At 38.3% G+C, this 16,768-nt stretch overlaps 1 protein-coding gene across 4 annotated transcripts in view; it reads left to right on the forward strand.

Moving 5' to 3' along the window:
* The first annotated feature begins 1,679 nt into the window (after positions 1-1,679).
* The window catches only part of ATG10 (autophagy related 10), a 210,380-nt gene continuing 195,291 nt past the window's right edge, over positions 1,680-16,768 (forward strand). For 3 of the 4 annotated variants that reach the window (XM_031447564.2, XM_031447570.2, XM_064482104.1), the window contains exons 1-2: positions 1,721-1,926; positions 15,603-15,711. In XM_031447564.2, the coding sequence (XP_031303424.2) occupies positions 15,604-15,711 (108 nt within the window). In that variant the 5' untranslated portion in view covers positions 1,721-1,926; position 15,603. The other variant, XM_064482095.1, reaches the window with a different exon arrangement.

Below are 16,768 nucleotides of genomic sequence, written 5' to 3' on the forward strand. Positions count from 1 at the left end.
GAGATTAAACTAAACATAGCATCTGGTTTGTGATAGGTGCTCCATAATTTTTATAGCTTCCTTTCTCTCTTCTTGTGATTAATTCATTGTTTTATTGAAATACTTATTGCTAGTGAGGAACCCTGCTTGAGGCTAAGTATGCACTGATGACAGACTCTGCATCAAAGTACTCTATGGTGTACAGACTGCCAGTAACGATTCCTTGCCATGAGTGATACAATGATAGGAAGTATATAGAAATTACTTTATTTATTTGTAGTTTCTTTGGTTTCGGCAGATGAATTGTGAAACTGAAAAATATCTCAAAATGTCTCAAGTATCTCAAAAAAATTTTGTTCACATAGTGTGGTATTGTTAATGCAAGAAAAATGTTTCTAAATTATTGGATCCAATGTAAAGCAATGCATTTTAATTTTTGTATTAAAGCTTTGCGTTTTTAAGATAATAGTTTAAGGTTGGAGACATCTATCAACTGAAATTCTCTCAATGCTCTGTGCTTTTTATAAAAGCAAATGGATAATTTTAATTGGGACCTATCCTATTAATTTATATTCACAGTTGCTCAAACATATTAGGACATTCATCTTTACTAGCAGTATCTTTTTAAAAAATTGAGTTTTAAACTATTTTACATGCAGTAAAATCTATCCCTTTTATGAGTTGTGACAAAGATACAGAACAATTCCATTACCCCCCCCCCCCCAATTCCCTCAAGCCCCTTTTTGGTCATCCCCTTCCCCTGGTCACCACTGATCAGTGTTCTGCCCCTTTTTAAGACGTTTTTAGTTTGAAATAATTATAAGCTCACAGGAAATTGTAAAAATAGTACGCAGAGTCCTGTGGATCCATCACCTAGCCTTCTCCAATGGTGACATCTTACATAACTGTCGTACAAGATCAAAACCATGTCCTGTATGTTTGAAGGCAGGTTTTCCTTTCACTTCTTTGCCTGTGTTTACTTTTCTCACACAAATTTAATTCTGCTGTGTTAAAAAGAGCAGATGCTAGTTTTCCCTCAGATGTCTGCCGTTGCATTTTCAGTATTTCAATTGGACCACCCCCCTGTTACTACTACATCTTTCTCGAGTCTTTCTGTATCTCACCTTTTCCCCCCAATTTAATTCTGCTGCTAGACTTTTTTTCTTTCCCCTGAGCTGTGTGCCACAGATGGTATTATTGTCATTTCACGAAACCCTAACTTCTACCACGGTCCTTAAGTTTTAAGGGGGCGTGCTTGTGCTTAATTGCTGTGTTTACAGTAGTTCGGCAGTGGCGTTTTGAGAACCGGCACGGTTCCACAACCCCTCAGAGAGATTCTAGGGGGACTGAGGCGTTCAACTCCTTTCTTGCCCTACCTTTCTCCATTGGTCATCCTTTTATTTTCCAGACATTGGGCTGTCTGTCGGACGAGAGGGTGCAGAGACTGTCGAAACCGCTGGCACCCCCTCCCCTGGCACCTCCCTCAGTGTTCCGCCTTTGTGCGGCGCTGAGGGCACAGTAGCCGTTGGGTTCTCGCGGCCAGTGAGGTGCGGGGGCGGGGCCTCGGCGGCTGCTTCGCGGGGTGCAGGGAAGTCACGCCCTCCCGGCCCCGGCCCGGCGCACGCGGCCCACGACGTCAGCCGCCCGCGCGAGCCGGGTCCCTGGGTGTGCGGGCGGTGCAGTGCGCATGCTCCGACTGGGTCGCCTCAGGCGACGGCGGCTGAGGGAGGGGTAGGGCCTCTTTTCTCGGGGGCGTCCGTGCTGTCTGGCTCTCCTTTTCCGCTGCCGTCCTCTTGGCCCCCGGGGGCCTATTACTCTCCTCCCTGGGACCGACGGTGGGCGGTAGCTCGTTGAGCGGTGGGTCCCTCTACCCCGCTCCCCTCCCTCAGCCCGGTCGCCCCGCCCCCGCGGGGCTGGGCGGCGAGGTCAGGGGCCGAGCGGAGCGGGGTGAGTATTCCCACAGACTGCCGGCCGATTCACCCCGGCTCTGTTTCCCGCACGGTCCTCACCCCACTCCTGGGATAGGGAGGAAGGGCGGGCGCGGGTGGGCGGGAAACAGCACAGCCCTAAACAAAAGGCCGGGGAAGCCCCGCTCCCGCCAGTCAAATGCAGGCCGGGTGGCGTTGGAGCCGCGGCGGGGGGGCGAGCCGCTAGGGCGGCTCCTGGGCCACTGTCGAGACCTCACCCTCGCCTTAGTTACCACGGTGTGTTTAAAGCCGGTACTGGGATAGATAGGCTCGTAACCTTTAAACAAAGGGTGTGAAGTTACTGGCGGTTCCACTGCTCAAATCCCACTCAACTTGTAGAAGTTTCAGATTCATTATTAGGAGTTTTTCTTCCAAATAATCTATCTACTCATAGTATCTGAAATCATGAATGGGGGTGGGGGGTGGGATAAAGGAATAGTTAACTGACTTATAGAAACAAAGTTTTATGATGGTAGAAATTATAAACATCGCCGAAAAGGCAAAAGGAGAGCCACGTGTCTTTTCACAGTCAAAACAGAGCCTTGTCTAACAGGCCCCACTGAGAATCAATTATCTAGGTGACTATACTTTTGCTTGACACAATACTGATTAGGGCCAAAGCGTTGCAATTTCTTTCTTTTTCTTTCTTTTCTTTCTTTCTGTCTGTGTCTCGTAGAGATGCAAATTTTTTCTGACTAGGAGGAAAAAAGTACTCCTGAGGGTTGTAGTTTTATTGCCTTATTTCCAAGATTTTAAAACATTTTTTACCATTCATCTTGCTCCTTCATTATGAGTTCAGTAAATCTTTGCCACAGGCTCACTTTGTATGAGTCATGTTTATAACTTTTCAAAAATTACAATTTGACAGGCTTCCACTCTTCAGTGTCAAAAGCTTAGTTTATACTTTTCAGAATTGGAAAACATAGGCCCTGTGTACTCAGCTACATTATTAGGACCTGAAGTAGAATCCTTCCTTCTTGTTTCTGAAGGGTCAGATACGGACAAGAGGAGACTTTTACAAAAGGAAAACTGGTTAAAAAAATAAATATTGAGTATTGAGAAATTCAAATTAAAGTTTTGCAATTACAGGGTTTAAAAGTCGTTGATATTTTAATTGAGACTAGTGGAAGCAGTTTTCACTAGTTCTAAGCTGGATTCATTGGGTATAGAATGTTACAAGTTTATGCTTTTAAGTTTCTGAGAAAAATAAGCAACCCATTAGAAAAAACAAGTAGGATAAAGTTTATATCAGTAGTTTCCTTAAGACTGGACTTGATTTGATTATTAATATCTTGAAGCCTAGAGATGTATTTGGGACCCTAGAAGCAGTATTTGAAACATAAGCATGATCACGAACCATGACAACAACAGAGTACCCTAGAGATTGGTGATTAACATGTCTTCAGGGGCCAAGCAGGCTGGGTATAAAACAATTGGAAAGAATGGGATGGAGAATAAACCCAACCTAAAGGATCCAGATTAGGGAGAGGCTGCTGAAAACTGTGCAGAACCAGAAGTTCCTCTAACGTACCTGATACCTCAGGCCTTAAATCTTCATTTTATAGATTTACAGGACCCAGAGAAAGTATTTACAAATACGAGTTTAGCTTCGGACCCAGAGAAAGTATTTACAAATACGAGTTTAGCTTCGAGGTTAGGGTGGTTCCATATCACTGTCACGTGATAGCTTTTGGAGAAAAACTTTTTAATCATCGTGAGTTCAAGAACCTACAATAGTGTCCTATTGTCCACTATTTTAAATGGAATTAGAGTTTTAAGGCTGTCTAGAAATTGTTATCCTTCCCCCACCTTAGGCATATTCCTGTATTCCTTAATCTATACTCTTTAGTCAGGGTTTTTAGTTGTCTGCTCTTCCTCATTGCAACCTGGTCCCAGTTTTACTACCCTCCCCCCATCTTCCTCATCATTATTTGTGTTGTATCTTTGCCTTTCAGTATAATTCAAGGATTGTCTGAAATGTAGTTCTCTTTTTTTTAAATTAATTTACTTATTGTTGTTGTTGTTTCTGGCAGTGGGGGAGGTAATTAGATTTTATTATTTATTTTTAGATGAGGTACTGGGAATTGAACCCAGGACCTTGTGCATGCTAAGCACACACTCTACCACTTGAGCTATACCCTCCTGCTGAAATATAACTCCTTTAGGACGCAGGCTCTGGTTCCAGACTGACTGCCTTAGGTCAGATTGCCACATTTAACAGCTGTTACCTTGAACAAATTTCTTAATTTCTCTATCCCAGTTTCCTTATCTGTGAAATGGAGAAAATCATAGTAACTACGTCATAGGGTTACTGTGAGGATTTAATAAGTTAATACATTTTTGATACATAGTAAAAGCTCAATATATGCTATTATAACTATTATCTAATTCGTACTAATTCTTTAAACAGTGGTTGTACAATTTATCACTAATTCCTACTGTCTTTTATTCTCTAATGTTCTTTTCAGTTTGAGTCTTTTCTTACAAATTTGGTTACAAACTGTTGAGGGCCAAGACTATATTATACTCTTTAAAAAGTCTCTTAAAGTTCTCCCAGGATGATTCTGGGGGCTCAGTATAAGATATTTTTTCCCTATCTTATTTCTATTGTTTATATTTTAAAATTTATACCCTATTTTGTTCTAGAAGTATTTAAGGTAGCTTGTAAGCTATATATATGAACATGCAAAATAAAAATAAATCAGAATCATGAAAATATGAAGCTTGAATAGAAAGATAAGATTGAGGTGTGTTATACTCACATATACTATGAAAAGTTACATAGTTGCTAATGGTGGAATACAGACTAAGTTCTGAGATAATGGTCAAAGAAAGAAGGAAACATACCACTTTGCTCAGGAAAAACACAGCTTCCTTGGAAGTAAATATTTAATGAGTGAAATGCAAGATGTGATCACAGATTTCTGAGATGTGCATTCAACGATACACTGAGAAATTTTAGGGTTAAGTTCTCCAGACTTTGTTAAGCCCTAACCTACTTCTCAGTGTTTCTCAAAAGGGGGCTCAATTGCCGTTTTTATGGAATTGTTCCATACATTGTAGGATGCTTATTTTACCTGGTCCCTGAGCACTAAATAGCGATAGCAAACTACAACCCCTCCTTTTTGTGACATTATTGTCCTACTCGTTTCCAAACAGCCCCATTGGAAGTGGTTTCTCCTGTCGATAGGAACCATTGGACCTTATCTGCCTGTACTTTACCCAACCTGTGCTTCATCTATTACCTTTTTTTTTTTAAAACATTCTTTTTAGGCTCTGTCTTGCAGGAGCTCTCCATCTTTTTGACATGCTTTTGCATCCACTTGGTAAACCCTTATTCATTTTTTTTTTTAAGTGGAAGTACTGGGGATTGAACCTAGGATCTCATGCATGCTAAGCAGGTGCTCTACCACTGAGCTATACCCACCCCACTGTAAGCCCGTATTCAAATTCTTGAAGAACTGAATTGAAGTCTTCCAGACTCCCTTTTTTTTTGGAGTCTTCACTGATTGTCCCAGAAAGAATTTGATACTTCTTCCTATAAGCACACATATGGCAAGTGCTAGGATATTGTAGGTGCTGACTGGATGAATGAAAAGCTTGTGGAAATAAGAAGGCACATTAATCTAGCCTTTAAAGAAGACTTTGCAAGAAGAAAAAATTAAAGAGAATGTCACTTCCATTACAAAAATGTCCAAACACTTTATTTTCTTTCCAAAAAAATAATGGCACTTGGTAGTATATTTTAAAAACATATTGCTTATCGTATATTCAGACTATTTAGACTGGCACAGAGTCTGGAGCTTCTGATACAGTGTTGATCTTTTCTATACTTTCTTATTCGTTGAATATCTTTGGCCAAGGTCATAAGCTTTTAGTTCCTGGTTCTGGCCTAGTTTAGCATATGTGCTGACTACAATTAGTTCTAGTCCTACTATTTAAAGGCAGCAAGAGAGTCTGAGCTGGTGGGTCACTTCAAATCATCACCAGTGGAGGAATAATTTCTCTTAAATGTACATGCAGAGAAGTCTTGCTTTATGTTTAAAGAATCTTATAAAAGTAATGATAGTGGTATCAGAAAGATTAGATGTCATATAAATCTGTTGTTTGAATGGGAAAAGATCTAGCTAGCTGATGGATAGGCTTGAGAGCTGAAGAAAGGTGCTATAAAAAGGTAGAATTACTTAAAATAAATTCATTAAAAAATTTAATTTTTTTTTGTTCCTTACAACTTTTATTTAATGTTTACAGTGTGCCTAACTCTGTTACAGGTGCTAAGATATAAAATTGTAAGTTAGAAGTCCTCAGCCATTTAGATATGCTCTGTCGTCTTTGGGTGTTCCTTGCTGTGGAGGAGATGGCTGAGGTTACCCTAATTTTTACTCCTTTGTAGGTGAACTGGTTTTTCTGCCTACATTTTTGTTTTCTTTTTGTTCTTTCAATAAATATATTCCATAGGCTACCTCTAGGCATAAGTTTCTTTCCAGCAGTTTTTTTCAGAAACATAGTGAATTCACTCAATTTATAGGAGTACATCTTTTTAATCTTTCTTTTTCCCAGCTCAGAAACAATTTTTCAATTGTGTATTTGCTTATGATTTCAATTCAGAAATGCCAGTTATTTGTAGGTTGGATCTGTGTTATTTGTCCTTCCTATCAATCAATATTCATTGTTTTCATCTTGGTCTTTTTTCTTCTTTATTTGGACATCATCTCATGTGTGTAGGCTGAAATGTTAAGATTTTTTTTCAATTTCTGTACTTCTCTCTTTTGCCTTTTAAATAGAATTTGTCTACTATTGTGTTTGAATCCCCTTCCATTTTTTTCTTCCTGTTTCTTTTTTGATCTTAGCTGTTGTTTTCCCTCTCATCTCTTGCTTTCAGAAGCTGTGTTTTTTTTTTCTTTTACCTTTTTTAGTTGGCAGATAATAGATAATTTCTAAGTTTTTCTCCTGATTCCCAGTGTAAGCCCATTACAAGAGCAAGCTTTCTCTCTTTCTCTTTATAGCAGTGTTTCTCTTTCTCTTTATAGCAGTGTTCCTCTTTCTCGTGGTGCACAAGCTTCATCTTGGCCCCATGCTGTTGTTGATGTTTTTGGTTTTCTTACCTTGACAGAAGAGGGACTTGTGTAGGGATGGTGTTGCTCATTCTTGTCAGAGTGAGCAGACTACCTGCATCCCCCTCACTGCACTTAGATGCTGGAGGACTTTTCTCAGTGTTAGGTTGGAGAACAGGTTGATAGATACGACCTAATTTATGAAGGATACATCTTTCTGTACTCAGAAGTCTTCTTTTCCTATTGTTTAATCTTTAGTCCTATGTCTCTAGTGAGAGGAGTATTTTTGTATAATTTGAAATAGTTCATAGTTATTTGAGTGTTTTGGGAGGAAGAAGTAGTGGTGAGACGGTATTCTTCTGAGGGCTCCTACTGTTCCTACAGCTACCTGTTGCTGACTTTAGGTCACTGCTTGCAGTGCTCCACTCAGCTTCACCTTCTGCTTCTGGCCTTGAACATTATTATATCATTAAGAGGGAATGGTCTTGGAAGAATTACCAATGTGTGTTGGAAGCCAGTAATGGAGGGAACACCACAGGCTCTTTTTTTTCTTAAGAAAACAGAATTGTGGAGCATGAGATGCCTTCTTACCCTCTTGCTAACTGGACCTTTTGCTGCAGAGGCCATAGCAAGCATTAGCTACCAATAAAGCTCCCCACAAATCCCTCATTTCCTGTTTAGGTAGTGTTGTATCTCATTTAAACTTTGATTGGGGAAGTTTTAATTTGCTTCAGCGGGAAGCGAGGAGGGAGTGCTGAGCTTGCTGATCAACTGCTATTAAGACTGAACCAACTGCGTCTCTTTTGCTACTTCCTGTGCTATTTATTGGATTACGAGGGCCATGACTGCCATGCTCCGCCCAGGCTGCCAAATGCCTTGAAATCTAGGCCCATTAATACCCCTATTAAAGTGATCTCTCTTTTTCTCGGTGTTCTATCATCATTCCTCCTCAAAAGTATCTCTGGTGCTAATTACAAATGGTTATTTTGGAGCCTTCAGAATCTGACAGTCTTTCTGGTCTGGGCCTCAAATTCTACATTTAAATTTGTAACCTGGGTGCTTCTTTGCTCTCTAAAATTTGAGGACCACTGCCCAGGGACCCTGCTAGGTATGTAATTAACTAATCTAAATGCATTCAAGCCAAATTCTCGAAAAGATAATACTTCCCTTCCCTAGCTCGTAATTGCATGTGTTCTTAGGAAAGAGTCTAAATCTGAAGTTACAATGCCGAATTGCTGCAGGGAGGGACAGGTACAGAGGAAATTGCCTACCTGTATTAGTTAAAAATGATCTGTAGTGTTTAAAGGTATGAATAGTATGTTCTGTGATAATCACATTTTTGTAAATGATCTTAAGTTCTGGGGAAACTTGTATTTCTTAAAGTGTTTTAGTTTTATTATGACTCTGATATAGACTGACTTACAGATTCATTGAAAGAAATGTCTCTGACCAAAAAAGAAAACAAACTCAACCCCCAAAATGGAATCAGTTGCCCACACATTGGATTAAAAATCCCATTAAAAATGTGGAGAGTGATAGTGAAAAAAAGTTGTTTTTGATTAAAAAAGATCATTTGAACAATGATCATACAATGTTAGAATTCACTGGGGCTGCTTTTCCAAGAAGGTATATTGAACAGCAGCAGAAAAAGTTGTTTCTTCACACTGTCTAGTTTAGGGCAGACCTATAGTTTAAAAAGACTGCTTTTACTTGGTGAGGAAAAAAAATTATTCTTCCTTTTCAATCTTTAGCCTCTGTTGAAGCACTTAAAATAATGTTTTGATTGTTTGAGCTTAAAAAAAATCAAGCAGCTGTTCGGCAAGAGTGATACTCAAGCAAAATAGATATATTAACAACTTATACTTTATGACACAAAAGAATTCTGCTCATTTCTAACTTTTCCTTATAATAAGAGATGAGCGGTTCATTGTTTAGAATGAGATGAGAATTGGAAATAGTCTTTTTACTGAGAGTTCACCTGTGTTCTGTTGTCATCTCTGGTCTGAAGATAGCTTAAGTCTGTTTACATGTCTCAGGTTTTTCATTTTCAAAATAGGGATTTTTCTTGCCATTATTGCTTAATAAGCTGTGGTTGTAGTTATTTCCATTTTTGACCATGACTTCAGCCATCTCATAATAGGAAGTTCAAAAATTCTAATTTCTGTCTCTACTAGACTATGAACTTAGTAAAGGACCAGAGAGTATTACAACTTGAAAAGTATGTATAAAAATGTTGATTGTGTTGTATTTTGTACTTTTAATGAGTTGAAATATTCTTACTTGAGCAGAGACAATAATTACTCAGTTATATTTCGTTATAGCATATTATGATGATTTGAATTGAGATGGATATCATTTTAATATAATATAGTTCCTAATTCTGTAATCAAGCCGTGTTTGTATTATTGTATGTAACATCCTTCAGCAAAGCCCAGTCCTTAGATAATTTAAAAAGTATTCAACCACCAAATATTAATTAGTGCTTTGATGTTCAGTCATCTTGCTAGTGGCACAGTGCTGTTAATTAGATAAACTATGGCTATTGAGTGAAATTTTATGTTTTGACTAACATTTTGAATAGTTCAGTAAACCTCAAGTAACTGGAGGGCTTAGGGAATGGAGTGTTTTTACTTAGTTCAGTTTTGTTATTAAGCAAGGGTTTGGTTGGAATTTATAAAATGTTCCAAAATATATTAGTATTCTTTATGAATTAAATTCAATTTTTCTTTGATTTAGTGTGTCTCAGTATATGTCATGGTCATCATTTAGTTGGAAAAATTATTTCTCTAACTGCTCCATTTTGGTCTTCCTATTCTCATTCTGTATCCTCTCCCTAAGTGATCAAAAGTGTTCTGTTATCTATCTAATGTTGATTTAGAATCAATATTTTCAGCTTAGATTTCTCTTTCCTCCTGAATTCCAGACGCATCTCAAAATACCTGCTAGATGTCTTCGCTTAGGTATTCCACAGGCATTTCAAATTCAAACTCATTAAGCCCATCTCACTCCCAGACCTGCTTTCCTTCCAGGGATCTGATTCAGTCAGTGCACCACCTACCACCTAAGGGAAAGAACTGGGACTCTTTCTTGAATCTTTTCTCTCAACTATCCCTTCCGTACCAAGATCAGCCAGTTGTTATAATGAGTATAACTGCACTATCAAAATGTCTTTTGAATCTGTCCCTCACTGCCTTTCTGCCAATCTTTGGATCTGTTCAGCATTATTTTGTCTTTCCTGAATTACTGTAAGAACTTTTTAACTGGTCTTCATCCAGTCGGGTTAGATCTGTAGTCTCCATTGGAAGCCAGAATGCAAATCTGATCACTTTCAAAACCCTTTTGAGCCCTCCAGCTACACAGCCTCTTGTCTTTATCAGTTGTAGTTCTCCCAGTACCCTTCCTCTACCTCTACATTTCAGTTTAACAAAAGTTCTTCAATTACTAGACCTTCTCTTAGCTTCAGGCTTTTGTACATACTGTTCCCTTTACCTCCTCCTTTTGCTAAGATAGCTTCTGTTCTTCCTTTTACAGACTTCTTAGATGTTACTTTCTCAACTTGTATCTGCAGTGAAGTACCTTATTAACCAGAACTCTGTGTGTAAACTGGAAATCTCATTTATATCCCTGAAACATTTGATTGTCTTTGTAGAAGCCCCTGCAGTTTATTGACTCTTCTGTACTTACATTCCTGTACTTGATGCTTTCTGTTCCCAAACCTGTTCTTCCACTGGTCCCCTATCTTCTTGGATTTTCCATTGTGACCTCAGGAGCACACATGCCATAGTAAACAAATTGACCTAAACCTTTAACCTGTTATTTCCTTTACTACAGTCTGTAGAATAAGGTGTTAAGAAGTGTTCCCAGGGAAAAGAAATTTGTGGTCAAAGAGTTGGGAAACCCTGAGTTAATAGCTTCCCCACTACAGTGTGCATTGTGAATCTCCAGGGTGGGTGTGGCGAGTGGATACAGTGTGGATCAATTTCCGTGCCTATCTTATATGATGTTAACACCTGTACAGGTTAGTGCTTCCACCAACTAGTTTTAAAGGAAACTTGGCTTAAAAACAAACAAACAAACAAACAACCTCTTTGGATGGATGCTGTGTTTTTCTCCACCCTACAAGGCTCAGGGTATGGAGAGTGCTGGTTGCCCCACTTCTGCAGAGCCAATCTTAGGTTACTGCTTCTCCATCCTCATGTAAATATTCCTGCTTCTTTGAGGTTCATGAAATTTGGCTGTACCAGATATGGCAAGGTAGGCTTTTTTCTCATTTGCTGTCTCTATTCACTGGCTGTGGCTACCTTTAGTGCCATCTTGGAAAGGAATCCAAGACTGTGTTCTGGTTATCAGGAACACAGGTATTAGTTTATTAGTGATTACTCCTGAGGGACTCAGGATTATATACCACATATTACTTACCACCTCTGTACTCTTTTGTCTTCTGCTGTTTGCCCCTTGTCATTCTAAATCTCATAGTTGAACTTCCATATTCTTTAAAGAGCTCTCCACTCCCATCAGCTCTTAGGATAATCCTAAGTGACTTCAAGTGTCCATCTAGAAGACAGAAAACATTAAAAGCCTTACAGTTTTGTAAATTTCCTGAGCTCCAGTGACTTTCATCTCCAAGCTACTTGATGTACTTGCTTATATGGCCACAGCTGAGACCTCCTCAAGTCCTAAATCTCATAGTCCTCCCATTCTTCCATTTCTCTCCTTTCATTGCAGTTGTTCACCATTTTCATATCTAATATTCCTTGAAACTGTCATATTTTCCCAGCCCCTTCAGTTATCTCAACATTTTTTCATTTTCTACTTAACCTGGATCTAGGAGCTATTCTCACTAGTGTATTCTGTTCCCTCTTCCACCCTTATTCTTCCACTGACTCAACCCAGCAAAACTTCAGCTTATGGTCAATATGGTCCTCTCTTGCTGGTTCCCACATTTGGGGAGCTGAGCACCGCTGAAGGCAATGCTAACACCTCACAGAGTGTTACACTACAACACTACAAATTCAGGCTCTCCAACCTGTGCTGGGCTGGGCCTTCACTTGTATCTGTTCATTTTTCAATGCTTCCTCTCATCTCCCTCACCAGCAATGCCTAGTCTATACTAGCTTTCTGAAACACTCTCCTTTCATCACTATCCTCTCACTATCTGCAGCCCATCTTGCCTATACCTGCATCAGAAAATCTTGTGATCATCAGATTTTGTCTTCCTTAATTTACGGTCCCATTTGAAAAACCTGTCTAAATTTTATATTCATCCTCGAAGGCCTTTACGCAGATTGCAAGGGGCAAGGTGTTTATTGTGTTCAAATCCATCTTCCTGTGCTGATGCCACATCTCCTCCCAACCCCTTTAAGATATTGCTTCATCAGTCACTTTTCTCTGTGGTATTTTCAACTTTTCCCTCTCTCCAACCCCTTTTTCTCAGCTTAAACATACATTCAGATAGCTCCCTTTCTTAGGAAGAACAGTATCCTCCTTAAGCCTGTGTGCTGCTTCTGTTACCAATTTTTATCTGTTTTTCAATCAAATTTAAAAAAAAGTGGGCTATAAAGTTTTTACTTATTTCCTCACTTGTGGTTTTCTTCTCAATCCACTACAACCTAGCTTCTCTCTTCATTGTCACTGACACTGCTTGCTAAGGGGTCAATGACTGCTTCATTTTCAAGCTCCATGAATGTTTTCAGTCCTTTTCTTAATGTGCTTCTCTTTTGACATTGTTGGTTCTTTGTTAGTTATTTTCTACTCCCTTAAAACCTTCATCCTTGGGCTCAGCGGCACTGCTGTTGCTAGGATCTCCTAATGCCTGACTCCTTATTCTTTTGCTCTTTTGTTCCTTCCTCTTCCTCTGTAGGTTCTTTAAATGCTGCTCCTCTGAATGTTTCTTTTTCAGCCCACTGCTCTTCTCACTATGCTCAGAGGTTTGTAACTTTTTGGTTAAGACCCCTCAAACAATCTGTTGAAAATGACAGAATCTACCTTCCCAACATATAGATAGGGATGTACATTCAAAATTTAGTGTAAACTTTCATGGTCCATCAGAAACCATATTAAGAATCTGCCATATGCATTCTAGCTGAGTGATATTCATCCTCATGGCTTCATTTGTCTCTTTTGAACAGATGGCTTCCATGTCTCCTAAGTTGATCTTGGCTTCTCTTCATAACTTAAGATGTGTATTCCTTTTGCTCCCTTTCATTGCTTGGGTTCAGGTCCTCATGACCTCTCATCCAGACCACTGCAACAGTTTCTAACTCTTCTCCCTGCCCTCAGGCTGTGCCCTTCAGATCCATCCTCCACAGAATCAACAATAATTTACTATTCTGACCTTTTCAGCTCCAAGGTCTGATTCTCAGTTTCTTATGGAAATGGTCCAAACTCTGGCATGGCATACAAGTCTCCTTTCAGGAAGTTAATTACTATTCTATCTTATATCTTTAGAGGCCCTTCCCATTATTTATGCTCCACTAGTGAGTGCAGACAGGTTTATCTTGCATGGGATTTGACTGTCTACATTCTGTGCATCATGTTGGTGACATCAAACTAACAGTTCTCTACCCCCTTACTTACCTTTGTTCACACCATCCTCCCTACTTGGACCACTGTTTAGCCCCAGTGCTTCACTAATGGACAGTTTGCCTTGCAACAACTCCTACTTTCCTTAAAGATTTATCTCCACCCCTACCCCAGACACTTTCCCCTACCATCTGCTCTTCATAAGGGACTCTTCTTGTGCCTACTATAATCTGTGCAGAGCTCCATTGTTTGTACTTTAACTAGAAGTTCTCTTTCCCAGTGCTATCAGAATCGAGAGTTGAGCCATTAACTGAAAATTTTGATTAAGGCCAGTGTTAAAAAAATAATACCTGCATATTTGAAACATTTTATTTCTACTTAAAAGATACAAACATATTCATTTGCCAATTTTCTCATGTATGGCCAAGGGATTTTCTTTGAGTGTGGGTACTTGATTGGAATTCATTGTTCATTCTTAATTACACTGAACCTGGAATGCATCCTCTAAATTTCTAGTTTTGGTTCAAAAGAAAACTCAAGGCACTTGTGCAGCTGTCTGAGTGTGGAATCCTAGATCTGTATGATTTTTTTCCCTCAGTCTTTTCAGTTGCATTGTCTATAAGTAATTCAGTAGTATGTTTTCCTTATGAAGACTTACCTTTATAGTCTTTCCAACTTTTTATAAAGTTCACACCATAGAAATAACAGTTTTCTTTCTTTTTACTTACATTTTGTTGGTTTGGTTTGTGTTGCATTTAGTTATAAGTATATATTTATAATACATGAATGTGGTTTGTGAACATACACTCAGCCGATGGGAGCAGAGGTGTTTCATAATCAGAATGCTGTAGACATTACTTTTTACAGAGAGAATGGACACTGTGTCGATTAATCTGGCAAGTTGAATGGAGGTTGATTAAGAGAGTTTCTATTGTAATTATTATTATTGCTTATTTCCTTTCATTGCAAGATGAGTACTTACAGTTCTTTCCTGGCAAGGACTATATCTTTTTTCATTTCTTCTATAGCTAACCTTTACCTACGTACAGTGCCTACTAGTAGATATTTAGTATGTAATTGTTGGATGAATGAACAAATTCTTATATAGGTCATACTAAATTTGAATAATCAGAAGGAACACTGGACTGAGAATCAGCTTGCATGGACAGATCATTGGTCCTGGAGCCAAACTGGGGTTTGAATTTTCCTCACTTTCATTCTTCAGCAGATTATTTTCTCTTTTTCATTTGAGGAATGAGAAAAACAACAACCTTTGAGTTTTGTGAGGATTAAATGGGAAGGGGAAGTGTGTAGCATTAAGTACTTGACATAGTAAAACAGTTAACAAGTGCTAAGCGTTCTGATGATGCTTATCACTAATGAGGAGAATGTGGGAATTCACTTGGACCAACTTTTCTCATCAATACATAATCTATGAGTTTCCTTCCAGCTGCTCTAAAATTCTCTTTTTATAAACAATGTTTTATGTTTTGGACAGATTTATATAACAGGTATATGAGTAATCTTTGATTTGTCACATTTGTAAACTCAATAAAGTAGGTACTTAATTAGGTGATCATAACCTTACACCTTGCAAAACAAATACTTTCAGGCTTTAGAACATCATTTGTTAGTGAGTTGAATTCTAATAAAATGTGAAGAACAGCCCAATTCTACTAGTCACTGTCATGCTATCTATGTGAGAGCTAAGGTAGGAGATAGAGAAGGAAGTTCTGAGGAGGTTGTTTGGAAGTATTAGCTTAGGAGAAGTAGTATAATACTAATTAATAATTATTGAAACTGAATTTATGGACAAACTAAACTTTTTGAACCATAGGTATGTATTTGTTACAAATCTAAGTTTGGAGTTGATACATTTTCTTCCTGATTAAAAAATGGGGATAGGGTGAGAAAGATAGAAACAAAACACTTTTTTGGGGAATGGCTCTGAGGTTATTTTCCAGTCTACATCCCAAATTTTGGTTTGTTTAAAGAAATAAGTGAATTAGCAGAATGCCTTTCAGTATTCATTCCACAGCTGATACTAATACTTAGTTTTTATATTTCATTTATCATTTAGTATGGAAGAAGATGAATTCTTTGGAGAAAAAACATTCCAGCATGATTGTGCAGAATTCATTAAACATTCACAGCAGATAGGAGATGGTTGGGAATGGAGAACTTCAAAGGTAAGAATTTTATTTCCTACTTTAATGGAGGGCTTTTTTTTTCCCATGTAAAACCTCAGTAATTGAAAGTAATATATGAAAGCTAGTTTGATTTAGTAAAAAGCTTAAATTGAAGAATGTTTTAAAACAGATGTCCATTTTATTACTTCAACTTATATATACCCATTATAATTAGGCTAATGAAGTATTATCTAGAAAAGTCCTTAGGTGACCTGCTTTAATTTAATAGATAAGAGTGCTTAGCATATTAATTATTTGAATGTAAACAGATGCTTCTATGGTGCTTCGAGCCATTTGTTTACACTATTAATCTTCTTAGGAAACTACTATTGTTCAGATAGTGGAAAGATAATCCTGAAACCAAACCATAGTCAATCAATCACAAATTCTGAAATATTGAGGACTGTATTAATTGGGGACTTCTTAATAATATAAACACATTCCAAAACATTCTTTCTTTTGGTTATATTCAATAATTAAATTATTATTCAGTAATAATAATGTAAAAGGTCTTTCTACTCATTTATTTCCACACATACATTTAGTGAGGTTCTCTGCCAAAAGCTCTTTAAGAGTCACTTGAAGTCCCTTTCTTAGAGAATAAGTAAGTTTTCTGTGCTTAGCATCTTATCTGATTCCTGAAATAATGGTGAGTCCTGAATCTATGCTGATTAGCTCTGTTTCCTATATGAGGTCTGAGAAATGTGAATAGTTTTGAGCTGATTCCTATGATTGGCCAGGGAACTAGAGGCCAGGGAACTAGAGGCCAGGGAAATGCAGGTCTTGATCAGGTCTAGATTGTCACTGGGGAGAGAAGCCATGATTTCCTCTTGAGTCACCTGCCAGCTAAGCTTTGACAAGGGGACTCATATGACGGTTCAAAGGTGTAGAGTCAATTTCTAGTGGTGGATTCTTCTCCATTCTAAGTTAGTGATGAGAGAGTCATAAACCCTTGAAGTGTCTTTTGCTCCAGGATAACATGGCCTTACTAGTGCCTTTTATTAATTTTGTTCCTGAGTATTTTATGTTTGTTTGCTATTATGTTTGAATTTTTATT

Source organism: Camelus dromedarius, chromosome 3, assembly GCF_036321535.1.
Source record: "Camelus dromedarius isolate mCamDro1 chromosome 3, mCamDro1.pat, whole genome shotgun sequence".
NCBI classification, from domain to species: Eukaryota; Metazoa; Chordata; class Mammalia; order Artiodactyla; family Camelidae; genus Camelus; species Camelus dromedarius.